This window comes from Microtus oregoni, unplaced genomic scaffold (assembly GCF_018167655.1).
Source record: "Microtus oregoni isolate MIOR12 unplaced genomic scaffold, Mior012 000026F_ref0000081, whole genome shotgun sequence".
Taxonomy (NCBI): domain Eukaryota; kingdom Metazoa; phylum Chordata; class Mammalia; order Rodentia; family Cricetidae; genus Microtus; species Microtus oregoni.
The window spans coordinates 19,246,640-19,262,687 of NW_024543085.1; the positions used below are offsets into that span (position 1 = coordinate 19,246,640).

General features: G+C 39.1%; 1 protein-coding gene across 13 annotated transcripts in view; it reads right to left on the minus strand.

Moving 5' to 3' along the window:
- Nucleotides 1-16,048, minus strand: part of Cadps2 (calcium dependent secretion activator 2) — a 521,450-nt gene that overhangs the window by 266,766 nt on the left and 238,636 nt on the right. For all 13 annotated transcript variants that reach the window (XM_041675424.1, XM_041675418.1, XM_041675426.1 and 10 more), the window contains exon 6: nucleotides 14,959-15,080. In XM_041675424.1, the coding sequence (XP_041531358.1) occupies nucleotides 14,959-15,080 (122 nt within the window). The remainder of the gene's footprint in view (nucleotides 1-14,958; nucleotides 15,081-16,048) is intronic.

A 16,048-nucleotide genomic window follows, 5' to 3' on the forward strand; every position in this document is an offset into this window, starting at 1 on the left:
GTGCAGATGATTAGCCTGACACTCATTAACAATAGAGTGTAAAACAGTCACATGGTACCAGGTTGTTGAAAGCTGAATTTGGAAAAATATCTGGTCTGCCTGTTTTGGTTCTAACTCATTGTCTAGATGCTAGTTTACTGAGCTTTCTTAGAACCAGTATTTGTACAGAGAGAACAGGAGAGTCACATGACTCAAAACACTGCCCAACTAGGGACCTCCTTTTGAGTGCTCAGAAGGAACCTTACGTACAGCTGTTTAATGTGGATGGTGGGGTAGACCCTTGGGGACTAAGCACAAAAATACTGGGCGCTCCCTTTCAGGATGTACTTCTTGGCTGTTAAATGACAGGCTAAGCTTTTAGGACATTAAAATTACACTTGTGCTTTGTAAATTTTATTTCCTCTTTTTCTCCTAGATACCTCATTTGAAACTGAAACAATAAGGGGAGTGAGATTATTAAAATCTAGAAGATTTCATCTCTGCCACTTTGGCAGACTGATAGAAAAATCTGTAATATTTTCACATGCAAATATTAAAAAAAATTGCGGATTCTTATGAGAATTTGCCAAATTCAATAAAATCAAAACGTTGCCATCTGCCACCAAAGCTATATTATGGCAAAAAAAAAAAAAAAAACCAAAAAAACAAGGAATACTAAACATCAGAACACAGTGAGAATCTCACAGACTTGCTCCAGGTAAAATTGTGCTAGTTTGTAAGCCAAAAGATTTAAAGTTGTTGCCAACCAAAGCCATCTTGCACTTTACGTAACAAGGAAGTCTGAGCCAGAAATGTGAAACTGTAAGTATCGACCAACTCTTCATTCCTATTTCTTTTGCCACACTTAATATCAGGGCAGTTTCTTTGGTGGTTTGCAGCCAATGTACGTTCTTTTAGAAATCAAGATGAATGAAGAAGTGTGTCTTCCCAAACTGTTCAATTATGGTAGTTATGCCCAGAGTTTTGCAGTTTGTCTCTCTAGTGAACATTCTCCAGAACACACATGCAGGAGAGAAGAGGATGTGTTTGTGCAAAAACAATTCCTTAGCACCTACGTAAACAGTCTTTCCTTAAGCCAATAGAAAATTCCATAATCCAGACAATAGGGTTCTTGCATTTAATATTTTCTTCATCAAATTTCAAAAAAAAAAAAGGAAAAGGTATATGTATATTACATTTAAAAAGTTACCTGAAGCCGGGCGGTGGTGGCGCACGCCTTTAATCCCAGCACTCGGGAGGCAGAGGCAGGCGGATCTCTGTGAGTTCGAGGCCAGCCTGGTCTACAAGAGCTAGTTCCAGAACAGGAACCAAAAGCTACGGAGAAACCCTGTCTCGAAAAAAAAAAAAAAAAAAAGTTACCTGAAAAGGTGGCCTGCCTCAGATGATGCATCTGAAAACTCCCAGACATGAATGTTTATAAGTTACGGTTATTTTTTTAAATTTATTTTTTAAAAACAAAATCTTTTTTCATTTTAAATACCAATCCCAGTTCCCATTCCCTTCCTTACTCCCCTTCCCTCCACCTAGCCCCCCAACCCACCCACTTCTCAGAGAGTGTAAGGCACAATGCTTTGGGAAAGGTCCAAGGCCCTCCCTACTATATCTTGGCTGAGCAAGGTATACATTCAAAGGGTAGGTTTCAAAAAAGTCAGTACAAGCAGCAGGGATAAAATTCTGGTGCCACTGCTTAGTGGCCCTCAGTCTGCCCCAGCCATATAACTGTCAACCACATTTAGAGGGACTAGTTTGTATCTATGCTGTTTCCTTCCCTGTCCGGCTGGTGTTGGTGAGCTCCCATTAGCTCAGGTAGACTGTTTCAGTGGGTGTCCCCAACATGGTCTTGACCTCTTTGCTCATATTTTCACTCCTTCCACTCTTAACCTGGACTTTCGAAGCTCAGTCCAGTGCTCTGATGTGGGTCTCTGTCTCTTTCTATCAGGTTGCTGGCTAAAGGTCTATGTTGACATTTAAGATATTCATCAGTCTGATTACAGGGCAAGGCCAGTTGAGACCCCCTCTCCTCTACTGCTTAGGGTCTTAGCTGGGGTCATCCTTGTGGACTCCTGGGAATTCCTCTAGTGCCAGGATTCTTGCTAGCCCCCTAATGGCTCCCTCAAGCAAGATATCTCTTTCCCTGCTCTCATCTCTGTCCTTCCTCTATATCTTGACTATCCAGTTCCCTCAAGTTCTCCTCCCCTCCCATTCTCTTCTTTTTTTCCCCTTCTGCTCTCCTTACTCCCCCTAACCCCATGCTCCCAATTTTGTCAGGCGATTTTGGCCGTTTCCCCTTTCCAGGTGGATCTATGTATGTTTTTCTTAGGGTTTACCTTGTTACTTAGCTTCTCTAGGATCACGAACTATGAGAGTTCAATATCCTTTGCTTTACAGCTAGTATCTGCTTATGAGTGAATACAGAAAATGGAAAGATCTCCCATGCTTGAATAGGTAGGATCAACCTAATAAAAAATGGCAATCTTACAAAAAGCAATCTAAGGTTCAATGCAAACCCCATCAAAATTCCAACACAATTTTTCACAGAACAATATTCAACTTCATATGGATAAACAAAAACCTGAGATAGCCAAAATAATCCTGTACAATAAAGGAACTTTGGGAGGCATCACCATCCCTGACATCAAGCTCTATTATAAAGCTACAGTAATGAAAACAGCTTGGTACTGGCATAAAAACAGACCGGAGGACTAATGGAATCAAATCAAAGACCCCGATCGTAATACACACTTAATCTTAAGTGTGGATTTTTGACAAAGAAGCTAAAAATATACAATGGAAGAAAGAAAGTATCTTCAACCAATGGTGCTGGCATAACTGGATGTTAACATGTAGAAGAATAAAAATAGATCTGTATCTATCACCATGCACAATACTCAAGTCCAAACGGATTAAAGACCTCAGTATAAATCCAACCACACTGAACCTGATAGAAGAGAAAGTGGAAAGTAGCCTTCAATGCATGGGCACAGTATACCATTTCCTAAATATAACCCCAGTAGCACAGACACTGAAAGCAACAATAAATAAATGGAACCTCCTGAAACTGAGAAGCTTCTGTAAAGCAAAGGACACAGTCAATAAGACAAAAAGGCAGCCTACTGAATGGGAAAAGACCTTCACCAAACCCACATCAGACAGAGGACTGATCTCCAAAATATGTAACAGACTCATGAAATTAGGCATCAAAATTCCAAATAACCTGTGTGGTTATTTTTAACACAGTGATTTTAAAAAAAATCAACTTTCAATTAACTTTATTCAGTAACAGAATGTCAAAGATAACATAGAAGATACAAGAAAAAATTAATGTAACATATATTTTCAAAAATTCTTCAGCAAGGCAAAGGTGTCATTAAGGTGGTTTGAGCTGAATGTTTCTGCCTATAATTAGACAATGCACAGATGAGAATCATGATCAAAGTAAAGGCAAGAAAAGAAAGTCTGGTTTTTTCAAATGTCAATTACCCATTTGGATGAATAAGATAAACAGTATAGAGCAAACATATAAAAATAAACTTCATTTGCAAAGATTTGTGTTTGTTTTAAATTATGTGTTTGTATGTGCTGTGGGGGTATGTACACGTGACTGCAGTACCTGCAGAAGCCTGAAGATGGAGTTCCAACGCTATGGGGCGGCCTGATGAGAGAGCTAGGAAACAAGCTGGGGTCTTCTGCGAGAATGGTATGCTCTCTTAAGTGCTGGTCATTTCTTCAGCTTTTTTTTTTTAATTTTTTTTAAAGATTTTATTTATTTATTATGTATACAGTATTCTCAGTATTCTGTCTGAAGAAGGTATGCCTTCAGGCCAGTTGAGGGCGCCAGACGTCTTTTACAGATGGTTGTGAGCCACCATGTGGTTGTTGGGAATTGAACTCAGGACCTTTGGAAGAGCAGGCAGTGCTCTTAACCACTGAGCCATCTCTCCAGCCCCAAAAATGTGTAGCCCAGGCTGGCCTCGAACTCGTGATCCTCCTGCCTCTGCCTCCTTCAGCAAATCCTACTGGTTTGCGCCACCACAACCGGCCATTTCTTCAGCTTTTTAACCTTATCACAAGCACTATAATTATATGCCATATAATCAACTAACTGTAAAACACTATATAAAGTGTATACGTATGCATATATGGGCATTAAAAGACAAATTTTCTATAAAGTCACACATGTTGCTAGACTGAATATAAAAACTGAAAGATAAAATGGTATATTAATGTTAAATATTAAAGACAATTCTTAATAAAAAAGAGTATTCTAGGAATGGGGATAGGTCTCAGTTGATAAGGTACTTGTTTTGTAATCATGAATACCTGTGCCTGATCCTGAGAATCAACACACAGACACACAGACACACACACACACACAAACAGACACACAAAGCTGGGCACGGTGGTGCAGGTAGAATCTCAGTTCTGAGGAGGTAGAGACTGGCTGATCTCCAGAACTTACTGGTAACCTACTTGGTGAGCTCCAGCCCAGTGAGAGATCCTGTCTCAAAAAAAAAAAAAAAACAAAACAAACAAACAAACAAAAAAACAAACAAAAAACAAACAAACAACAAACAAACAAAAAACATGGTTTCTGAACAACGACATCTGACTTCCACAGACACACAACAAGCCAATAAGCATGTCTACATAAGTGCCCCTATACACACACATGAATGCAAATACACATGCATAAACATATGCAAAGTAAAAAAATCCAAAACAGAAGAGTGTGTTCTTAGAACAGCCTCTTTGAAGTCAAACTGGTCTTAAAGCATTGATCAGAGCTTGAGGCTGGAGTGGGTCTAGCAAAAGGTTGTACACTCCAGTTCAAGTACAGTTGAATGAGAAAGCACGGCATTTTAGGCTCCTACCTCCCTTGACTCCTCAGCTCACCAGTGCCATTTGAATTCCATGAGTAGACTGTGAGCAGCTTGCTTTGATGTGAAAATGGACATTGTCCTGCTTCACCATGTGACCTCTCCATCTCATAAGTGATTCTGCCATGATATACACCAATGTATGACGCAGTGATGGGAAAGGGGCCTCAACACTAGAATCGTGCGGTTTAAATGTTGAGCCTCCAAAAACTGAGCTCAATGAATCTCTTCCTTTAAATATTATTGCATCTCTGCTGCATCACTGTAATAGGAAAAGGAGTAGGAAGATTCCAAGGGGTTCTACAAACTCCTGCAGATTTTCTTTAGTCTCACAGGATCCCAATAATACAAAGTTGCATTTGTTATCAGCCCAGTCTTTCTTCTCCTGATCTATGTTCCCAGTGCCAGTCCCCAGCTGCATTTCAAGTCCACAACTCCAAAATGTGCAACCGTTGAGTACCCTGGACATAATATATTAACACAATGCCAAGATGGGAGACATGCCTGCAAGATTTCTGCCAACATTTACAGCAGAGCACTTGAGGTCTTTTGACAGCTGAGTTTTACCAGAACAGATATAAATCTTCTATGACATCAACTGAGAAACAGAGCCAGTGTTGATAGCGAATACATGACAGCCAAAGGATGTTTTCCCATCATGACTGACACAGGGGCATTATTCATGCTGAAAACCACATCCATTTGATGGAAATTAACTCTCAGATCTTTAAAAAAAAGGAGGATCTTGCTGAATCAATATCAGATAACAATACAAATATCCAAGCCAAAAATCCCAGACAGGACCCCCCCCCCCAAAAAAAAAAAAACAAAACAAAACAAAAAAAAAAAACTAAAGCACATTTTACTTCCCATAATAAATCTTGATGCCCTCAAGAGCACTCGGTAGTTCCTTAAGGTTAGTTCATCCTCCTCCCCCAGCATCTAGAAATTCCTGGACTTAAAGCCAGGATGCCAGAAGGAAAGTTTAAAGACAGCAGAAACGTGAACGCCTGAGTGGAGGAAAACACAATGGAACAAATCAATCACAGGTTAACAGGAAAAAGAAGCAAGAATATAGGCAGAGGAGTGGTTCTTTAATCTACAAAACATTCCTTCCAACAGGTACCACTGTTTCGAAACAGACTCAAAGAGCCTTAAGTATCTATGATACCACAGCTAATCAGAGTCAATTTTAGGATGTATACCCTGGTATATGTCATGATTCATCCGAGGCCCATGTTATTCTGATAAACATCCACTTCAATAACCCTGAAATCAATGTCTCAAGATCACGAGACAATTCTCTTGCTGTATGGTTTCCTGTACATGGAAAAGTAAAAAGAGTAAATGAAACCAAGAGTCAACACTGGTTGCCAAAAGCAGTTTGGGGGTGGGGCATGGAGGACAGGGGGCAGGACTAACTAAAGGACATTAAAAGATGCAAAATGCTCAGGTCGAAGATGATCAAGTTCTGGAGTAGCACTGATGACAAGAGACCAAACTAAACTAGCTGGGAGATTCATTACATAATCTGAGGATATGGTGGAAACACACACTACAAATTACCGCCATTGAGAACTGAATTCTTCTTTCTCCCTCTTTGGTTTTTTTAAAACCAAGGTTTCTTGCCTTGGAACTCACTGCAGACTAGGCTGGCCTTGAACTCAAAGAGATTGACTTGCCTCTGTCCACTAAGTGCTGGAACTAAAGAAATGTACCATCCCTGCCTGACTTTTCTTGTGTGTATTTGTGGGAATTATTTTAAAGATTATTTACTTTCTTAACTGCTACCCCATATATTTATACTTTAATAATTATAGCTGTTGGCATTTCTTCAAATTATATACTTATTTAACAAACCACAAAATGGTATTCAACAAGATTTCTTCAAATGGCTTTATGCTTCCTCTTCACTCTTTGCATTCCTGGATTCTTCAGAGGACGCCAGCAAAGGTAGAAAGAACTATACTATTTTGCCTGGGGTGCTCTAAGCATTACTTTTTTGTGTAACACTAGGTATGTTTTCCATGGCCCACAGATCGTTCTGATCTGTACCCCTACACTAGAGGGGTCCAGGCAGCTTCCTGGGGCTGTGGGATTGTGCTGAGAGTAAAGGCAACTCTCTGACTCTGTGTGATTTTCATGTGCTTCACAGCTACAAGTCTCCTGACCTGAAGGCTTGGTTCTGACTCCAGGATCCGGCAGCTCTTAGACAAGCCGCCTTCAAATCTTCTGCAAAGCGACATAACCCCTTCACACATTTGTAGGTAGACATTTAGAAATTTTGCTGTAAATCTGAACAGTTGCAAAGGGTGGTGATTTGCGGTGTATTTTAAACACTGGCATTTAACATAAAAACCACGATGTTCCCGTTAGGTAGAATCTATGCTATCTAATGCTCACAGCAATGTCTGCAGCACTTTCCACTTAAAGCGGAGCAGTACGGTGATTAACAGGATACACAGCAGTCCCCCTTTCCTGGAACTGCTTCTTTGATTTTACTTCTCAAGAGGCTTAGAATTTGATCATAATGTATATTAATGAGTGAGCAAGCTTTGATAGTTTGATAGGGATCTATCTATATCCAATTTTTGTCTAAGAAAATAATTATTTGCTCTCACTAGAATGTCCCTTTAGTAAAACACCTGAATTTAGTTATTCTTAGGATTACTAGTACTTGAGGACTTCAGTGTAAATGATAAAGTGTAAATTAATTTCATAAATGTGCATCTCAAAGAAGCAGCCTATGCTTTGTTTCCTGAACAGCTGTGTCCATGGGTCCCCAGTGTTTAATGCTACAGTGAGTCAGGGTTCAGCCTGGATATTATTCCAGGTTTTCATTTTTCATTTTTTAAGAGCTAAGAAAATGAGTGTATGGGACTATTATGATAATGATTCCCATCAATTTGCTTACTTTCTATGTAAATGTCTCCAAGGCATACAGTGATTAACAGACAAAATCTAGCTTTCAATTATTTAGCAGGTAAAGGCTCGAATAAATCCATCAGCTCGGTTGAAAACAAAGTGGAAGACATCTAATTTGCAAAAGGATTGATTGAATCATAACCCAATTGCTTTCTCAAAATCAACAGTAATATTTCCTTTTTCAGTACTGCCCTGGAGGGCTTTCGATTCTGGGGAAGAATCGACACAGAAGGAAGGAGTTGCCTGAGAGGGATCGCTTTCTCTTGGAAAACAGGCAAAGAATAATTGTGAAAGGGGGATGAAGACAAGCTTTGCAGGTAACAGGCCCTTTCCTAGACAGAAAAGGGGTAGGAAGGATTTCTCGTGGAGCCAGGAAAGTCATTTGTCAGTTCTGCTAACAGCAGCAGCCTTGGGCTGAATTATTCCTGGGAAGCAAACTGTCTTGTTTATCCAGGAGGCCTCTCTCAGCCAGAGAGGCGCATGTACAAAAGCGATTATGTAACTCAAGCCTAATTGAACACACACAAGAAAAGAACTGAGCTCTTGGAGAGAATGTTTTCTATGGAATATCTAGAAATATAGGAATTCGGGGTAGGAAAGAAGACAGGGACCAACTGGTAGACGTGTATGCACCGTTTCAGGGCTGACCACTTGGCACTGGACAATCCAATGGGTGTGCTCTTCTTTGGGGAAAACTGTTTCTCCAACTCCCAGCTTTCCTTAGTTTGCTGTGTTCTTTGCGGTGACTGGGTAGAGTTTATGAGCTGAACATTCTCCTGGCCACTTCATTCCTTCTATTGGTGTTGCAGTTATTCATTTCATATTTAGGCAGTCATACTGGTGAGACTTCATGGGTGTAGCTTCTGTCAATCCTAGGAAGCACAGTCTCACAGGAAGTTCCCTGCTTCTCTGGCTCTATAAATGCTTGTATGCAGATTATTGGAGAACCTGCGAGATCTCTTACTGTGCTAGTGCCAGGGCAGAACCCAGTGGTACCATATACAAACCTTGTCTTCAAGGAGCCTCCCATTTCTTGTCCCTCTGCCATGTAAAGGAAGTTTAAACATAAACAGAATACATGGATTACATATTTAGTTCACTAGCCCAGTGGGACAGTGATGAGGACAGCCCTGGGCTGCATCATTCTCTGAGAGATGTAACAACAGCAGAAGACCTAGGAACTGGTGAAGGGAGAGAAGAGCATCAAAGACCTGTTCTATCCTGCACCAGCCATGCCCATGACTCCCGTTATTACCAAGGGCTGTGAGGACAGCTGGGTAACAACTGCTGACAAGCCTTGACCTACCCACTCAAGCCTTGTCACACGTAGTAGCTGATACAATGAAGGGTTGCCCAAATGAAATGAAACAGTAACAACTTCGAGAGATTACTGTAAAAGAGGCAAGCTATCAGCAAGCTGTAAACCTACTGCAGAAGAGTAAGTAACCCTAAAGGGATGGGGGTCTCCAAATGTCACTGTTGCTTTCCTCTGTAAGTTAGGTGTATTCTTTGACTGCAGTCTGGAACACTAACTATTCGAAATTCACATTAGATCATGTCTTCAATTATGAAATCCCCCAGATTAACATTCTTTACTTACAAATATATTCTCAATGCACTTAATGCCTGTTTTAGGCCAATGTCTGTGTCCTTCAGGTCCACTTTGTTCGGTGTCACCAGCATCATTCCTAGCAAAATGTCACTTTTAGAGACTTTAATAGGAGAAAGCAATCTGTCATAATTTTAATGATGGTAATAAGAGGAAAACAACTGCATGTAATTCAAATCTTTTCCTTTGCTAATTTTTGATGCACAAAATATAACATACTCTATTTCTAATCTATAAATATTCTGAAATAAATTATACCTCAAAATTCTAATATTAATAAATTAAATAAGAAAAAATAAAATAAATGAGAAATGAATATTTCTCATTTAAAAGAAATATTTCTTTAAGAAACATATTCTATTTTAGCTTTATGCGATCTGTATATTTATTTATTTTTTTAAAGGTTTATTTATTTTTTAATATACTTATTTATTTATTATGTATAAAATATTCTGTCTGTGTGTATGCCTACAGGCCAGAAGAGGGCACCAGACCCCATTAAAGATGGTTGTGAGCCACCATGTGGTTGCTGGGAATTGAACTCAGGTCCTTTGGAAGAGCAGGCAATGCTCTTAACCTCTGAGCCATCTCTCCAGTCCCGCGATCTGTATATTTAATCTCTAAAATATTGCCCTACTACTTGAGTCATTCTGAGAAGCTCCATATTTGTAGCTGCAATATTCTTATTGTTTTGACAATCATATTGGTGCACAGATAAAAACAATTCAGTTTAAAGTATTAAGTTTACATAAATGCCTATCAGAAGTAAACTGTACTTCTCATAATTCTGGCAGCAATCATAAGTAGATTTCTCTAACGATGTGACATCAATTTATCTCACTCCTCTCAGGAGATGGGAATCAGTAGTCTAATCATATAGCTCCAGAGGACGAAGAAGATTCAGAGGCTGTGGTATCAATGTGCTGTTGTTTACTAGAGGTTGGGTTCTGAAAGTCTTGAGATATCCCAGTCTGGCTTCAAAATTGCTATCCTTCTGCCTCAACTTTCCTAATCCTGAATTTTCAAGTGTTTATCCTCTATCTATTTGGTTGTTTGGTCTTAACAAATGAATGTAGCCAATATTTAATTCACTGTTCTGATTAATAGTATATTCTTTATTATTATACTAACCTATACATTTAAAATTTATGAGGTTAAATCTTTTGTTTTAATTGAAATAATTTCATTGCCTTTATTTACAGAGAACCAACACTTATCTAGATCCTGCCTGTGAGATCATAAACTCCTGAGGGTGTGCATGCCCTTAAGGGATGATTGGCACTGGAAAGCATAGGTCTTAGAAGGTACAGACACCTCAGAAAATCTGTGTCCATTATATGAGCATAACAAATCTTGTGCTCACTTGTCATTATTTACTATCCTTCTATTTCCTTCTGGTGCTTTCATGGTCTGGGGCAAACCTCAGATGAAGAAGATAGGAGAAAATGGTAAAATGTTACAACACTGTATCAAAAACATTCTAATGTCTCATCCCTGGGTAAAACTTGCCTTGGCAAAAATAGTTCCTCCCCATTCTCTTCTTCCCTTCTGTATATCAAAACACTGACATAAAGGAAACACTTTACCAAGTTAGTAAATCCTTTAAACTTTTCTGTCAATATTATTTTCATTGGACTTCAAGTTTTATATTCTGAGTAATAACCAAACTTCCTTGCTATTTCTGCCTAATTACTGGCAAGAATTCTGAACTACAGGAATGAAATAGGCAATGGCTAAAACTCTTGATTATGTTTATTGGAAATATGGACTAAATAAGGCACCTTAATTAGTATCAGACAGAAGGATGAATTTATCTCCAACAAAGCACAAACTGTTGAAGCCATAAAAAATTTAGAAAACGTGTCTGAGGCGTAATTCAGAATGATGATGGAAGAGATGAATCTCTTTCCTGTTGTGCAAGATGAGTTTGGGATTAAAGCGACCGCACCAGGAAGTTGCAGTTGGTTAGCACTCAGGCGGTGTGTTCAAGACTATCTGCCCCCAGGAAACGGCCATACATTCAATTTTTTTTTATTCATTTTAAAAGTCACTCAGTATTTGCAGCAAACCAGAAAGGTCAGGTTTCTTTGTAAAAAACATTCTAAAGGAGTGCTAGGTTACTACTACTGTAATACTTTCTCTGCAACAGTAAAGAGTTGACTAAAATATTCATGAATAAGTTCCCTATCAGAATATTTTATAACCATATTATCTTAGAGATTTAATGGGCAACAAATAATAAAACCTTTTATTTTGTGAAAAATTTTAGTGTTAAAGAAATACGTAAATAAGCTGAGTATAAGATTTTGTAGAAGCTATGCTAAATAAATAAAAGCATAAAATACAGAATAAACATTTCATGATTCCGTTCTTTTATCTTCCACCTTGATGTTTGTTTTTCCTGGAACAATGAGGAGAGGCAAGAACAGATTAAAAGTGGGTGTGACAAATCTTTTCAAACTATCTTTTAGGATACAGTATTGATGCGATTGAAAATTTTAGTACCTGTCATTTAACTTGTGAAACAATATACTTATAATATACATATTACAACCAAATCTAAAAGTGCCTAAAAAGATTACATAAAAAAGGCACGGCCATGAGAACCCTTAGGCCCGTTGACCCTCACAGACTAGTAGGGAAGTTTAAATAAACAAACGTTAAGTGGCAGAAAAGAGCTCAAGGATTCAACTGTACTAGCGTGGTTTTGATTCTTCTGTGTTGACTAGACTTCAGGTAGATCAGCCATTGGGGTGGACGGGGAAACCTGGGGCTTTCATTTTCTGTTCCTAAGAAGCTTCTCCCATTTTGACTGACCAAAAGCACCATAGTGAATGAAAATGAAGCTGCACTATAGAGATAAACACAAACAGTGCTAAAATCATGCATAAATTGACAGTCTTAACTGCATGAATTCATAAGAATGTAAGCCAAATCCAAAATTGGCACGTGAAGATAGTCTGAAGACAAACAATGAAGTATACTAAACTTAAAAAAAGAATAAAATCCTGTAAGATGAAAGTTAATTTATAAGATTTCTAAAATTATGTAAAAAAAAAAAAAGCTTAATTGGAGTTACCCTCCATGGGAGGTGGGAGAGGGGCAGGGATGATGATTGCCCTGGCCACCAGGTCATCAGATAAAGACTACTGCCAGGCTTAGGATGTCAGCCTTGGTCCCAGAGACTTCCAAAACAATTCAGACTAGCGGCATTTCTCTTGGTTTATTCTAGAACATTATGGTAACACCCCATTGCTGTAGATATCACGTACTGTGACCACAGGTCATAGAGCAGTAGTTCCTAATCTGTAGATCACAACCCATTTCGGGGTCACAAACCAGATATCCTGCATATCAGATATTTACACTACAATTCATAAAAGCAACAAGATTACAGGTATAAAGTAGTATCAAAAAATAATTTTAAGGTTGGGGTCACCACAACACGAGGAACTGTATTAAAGGGTTGCAGCATTAGGAAGGTTGACAACCACTGCCATAGAGCAATGAGGTTGATACCTGGATACTTCCTTCCTATTGGTCAGCTTCATTGTGCCGAGAGGTATGTATGTGCTATGTAGGTTGCTGTGAGAGAAGAGTCATCACTTAATTGTGAATCCTGAGTGCCACAATGATGACCAGACTGGCAATGTATACCTATCAGAACAATAGTGGCATAAATTTTGCCAACCACTTTCTGTAGGGTTCCCATACTCCACACCCAACAAGCCAAGCAGTAACAATAATGAATTGGTAAGAAAAGAAAAATAAAGAGTTGGGAATAGAACATGCTAGGACCTAGAACTGCATTTAATTGTATACATATATGAAATGGAGGAACAGTGGATTGGGTCCCAGGGAAAATGAACTGCTGCTTTGGGACACCACAAGACACTGTTGGCAACCTCTGATTGTAACACATAACCCTCTGGATCTTGCCCAAATTCCTTCTTGAAACCAATGTGATTTCCACTCATGTCATCTTCAGTGTCTAGCCAGTGTGGGCTAGGATTGCTACAGAAATTCCCTGAATGATCAAAGTGTACACTGTCATAATGCAAGAAAGAAAACAGATACGTTCTAAAAACAAGGTTCCAATGAACATTCGACTCCCTCAGGCCAGAGAGGCTTTTTTATGTTTTTCTTTCTTTTCTTTAAAAAGTTTATTTATTTATTTCACAATATGACATTCCCTTCCCTCCTCTCTTCCCATTTGCCACTTCCTCTACCCCCAACCCACTTTCTCTCTGTTTCTGTTCAGAAAGGGGCAGGCCTCCCAAGGGTACCAACAAAGCATGGCATATCAAGTTGCTGTAAGAATAAGCATCTCTCCTTGTGTTTAGGCAGGGAAAGGCAATCTAGTATGAGGAATTGGTTCCCAAGAGTCAGCCAGAGAATTAGAGACAGCCCCTGCCTCCACTGTGTCCCCCAAATAGACCAAGCTACATAACTGTCACATATATGTACATATGCCTAGGTTGGTCCCATACAGGCTCCCTGGTTGTTGGTTCAAACTCTGAGTTCTATGAGCCAGGTTAGCTGTTTCTGTGGATTTTCCTGTGATGTCCTTGACCCCTCTGACTGCTACTACTCTTTCTTCCTCTTTTCAGCAGGATTCCCAGAGTTCAGCCTAATGTTTGGCTGTGGGTCTTTGCAACTGTTTCCATCAGTTACTGAATGAAGGTTCTCTGATCACAATTGGGATAGCTACCAATCTGAGTACAGGAGATGGACAGTTCAAGGTACATACCCACTATTGCTAGGAATCTTTGTAGATTCATGGGAGTTTCGCTTGCATCAGGTGACCCCGAAATGCCTTCCCCCTTCCAGTCATCTTGTTTAGTACTTTCTATTCCCACCCATCCCAATCCCTTAAGTTCCCATCTGCATTGCCCCCCAGTTCTCTCAGAGAATCTTTACTATTTCCCCTTTCCAGAGAGATTCATGCATTCCCCACGTATTACCTAGCCCAGAGAAGCAATTTCTATTAGAGATGGCAAAGCTTCCCAAAGGTAAATCAGGTAAAGACAGTATCTTTTCAGCTTCATTAGTCATTTTCAAAGTTTGAAATACGGTAAGTCAGCACAAGACAGTTGAATCATTTCTGATTTTTTGTGTGGTATTATTCTTTAATGGTTTACTGAATGGATCATTCCAAGCCTCGGTGCGGGACATCTATATTATAGAACCATAGAAAAGGGGAAACTACCATGGTACAATTTCAATAATCTACACAGGTTCCAAATAACCTCTGTACCAAAAACAAATGTTTTGTTGCATAGTGATCAGCTTCATATCTGTATCAATTTGAGAGGTAGTGGTGGTGGGGACATGGAAAGAGTACCAGAGAGGATTTGGAGGGGGAAAAGAAAAAAAGAGAATCATGCGATTATGCTTTAATTAAAAATATGTATCATAAAAAGAGAAATGTGATTCTAATACAGTTGATACAAATCTAACCAAATGGTTTCAGCTCCTAGGTATAATATTATATAAGATACTTTTAATCGGATGAAATAAAGTGTATTTTTTTTCCAGTGAGCTTACTGTGGCCTTGAAGCTTCAGCCTGGTCTGTCTGGAGCTTTTCTCCTCCTTCCACTTCCATTGTACAGTAGACGATTCGATTAGGAGCAACTGACTTCAAACCTTGCACTTCCATTATGACAATCTAAAGATAAAACAATTTGAAATTAATATACAAGTGACTACTGGTAAATAACACAGAGAAGTATCAGCACGGATAGTTGGGTAAGGATTTCATAAGACCCCATTCCCACTCTTAGCTGAGGCTCCATGGCAGTTGATGGCTTCTGGGAAGGGGAAAGCCAGTTTTCTTTAAAGGTATGATGTGGCATGTTGACTGTGGTACAGAGGGTGGCTTCAACTCATGCCCATTCAGGTAACACTAATTTTGGATTGTGTGGAATGAAAATATATATATATATATATTGATATACACATATACATATATCTTGAAACAGTTGAAGAAGGGGAGTTAAGGTGCTGATATGATCAAAATACTTTATACACGTGTATGAAGCTTTCAAAGAATAAATAACACATTTAAAAGGCTAGTAGGATTTACAGTCAGAAGTAATCCAATCTTTAATCTAGTGTTATCACTAGTATGTCTGGTACATATAAATTAAAAAAAAAATACAACCGTATAGGTCTAATTCCCAAGGAGGGGGACAAAACCAGCACCAAGCATTAGTGAGAAAGAGCCAATAGTCACAGACCATCAGCTAACGGAATTGTAGCTGTTTCAGTTGATTCTCGACAAAATCTAATCATGATAGTACAGAAAATAAAACTGAGCTGTATTGTATGCTGCATTGTCTCTCCTCGGTCTCTCTGTGGCTAATGTGATGAGAAGAAATAAAAGGAAAGAAGGCATGTGTACAGCAGGTGTGGGAACAATAAGGCTCCATGACATGTAGGCAGCTGAGCAGAATGGTGGGATGTGATCACGTATCAGGAGACCCACAGGCAGGCCCAAGGGGTGCTAGCCTAATGTTAGTGTAAAAGTTCAACATGAAATTAACCAGATCAACCCACAGATCCCTCATCGAGTTATTGGACTCCTAGATTGTCAACCATGGGCTCTTCTTATTTTGCTTGATTTTAATGTACCCT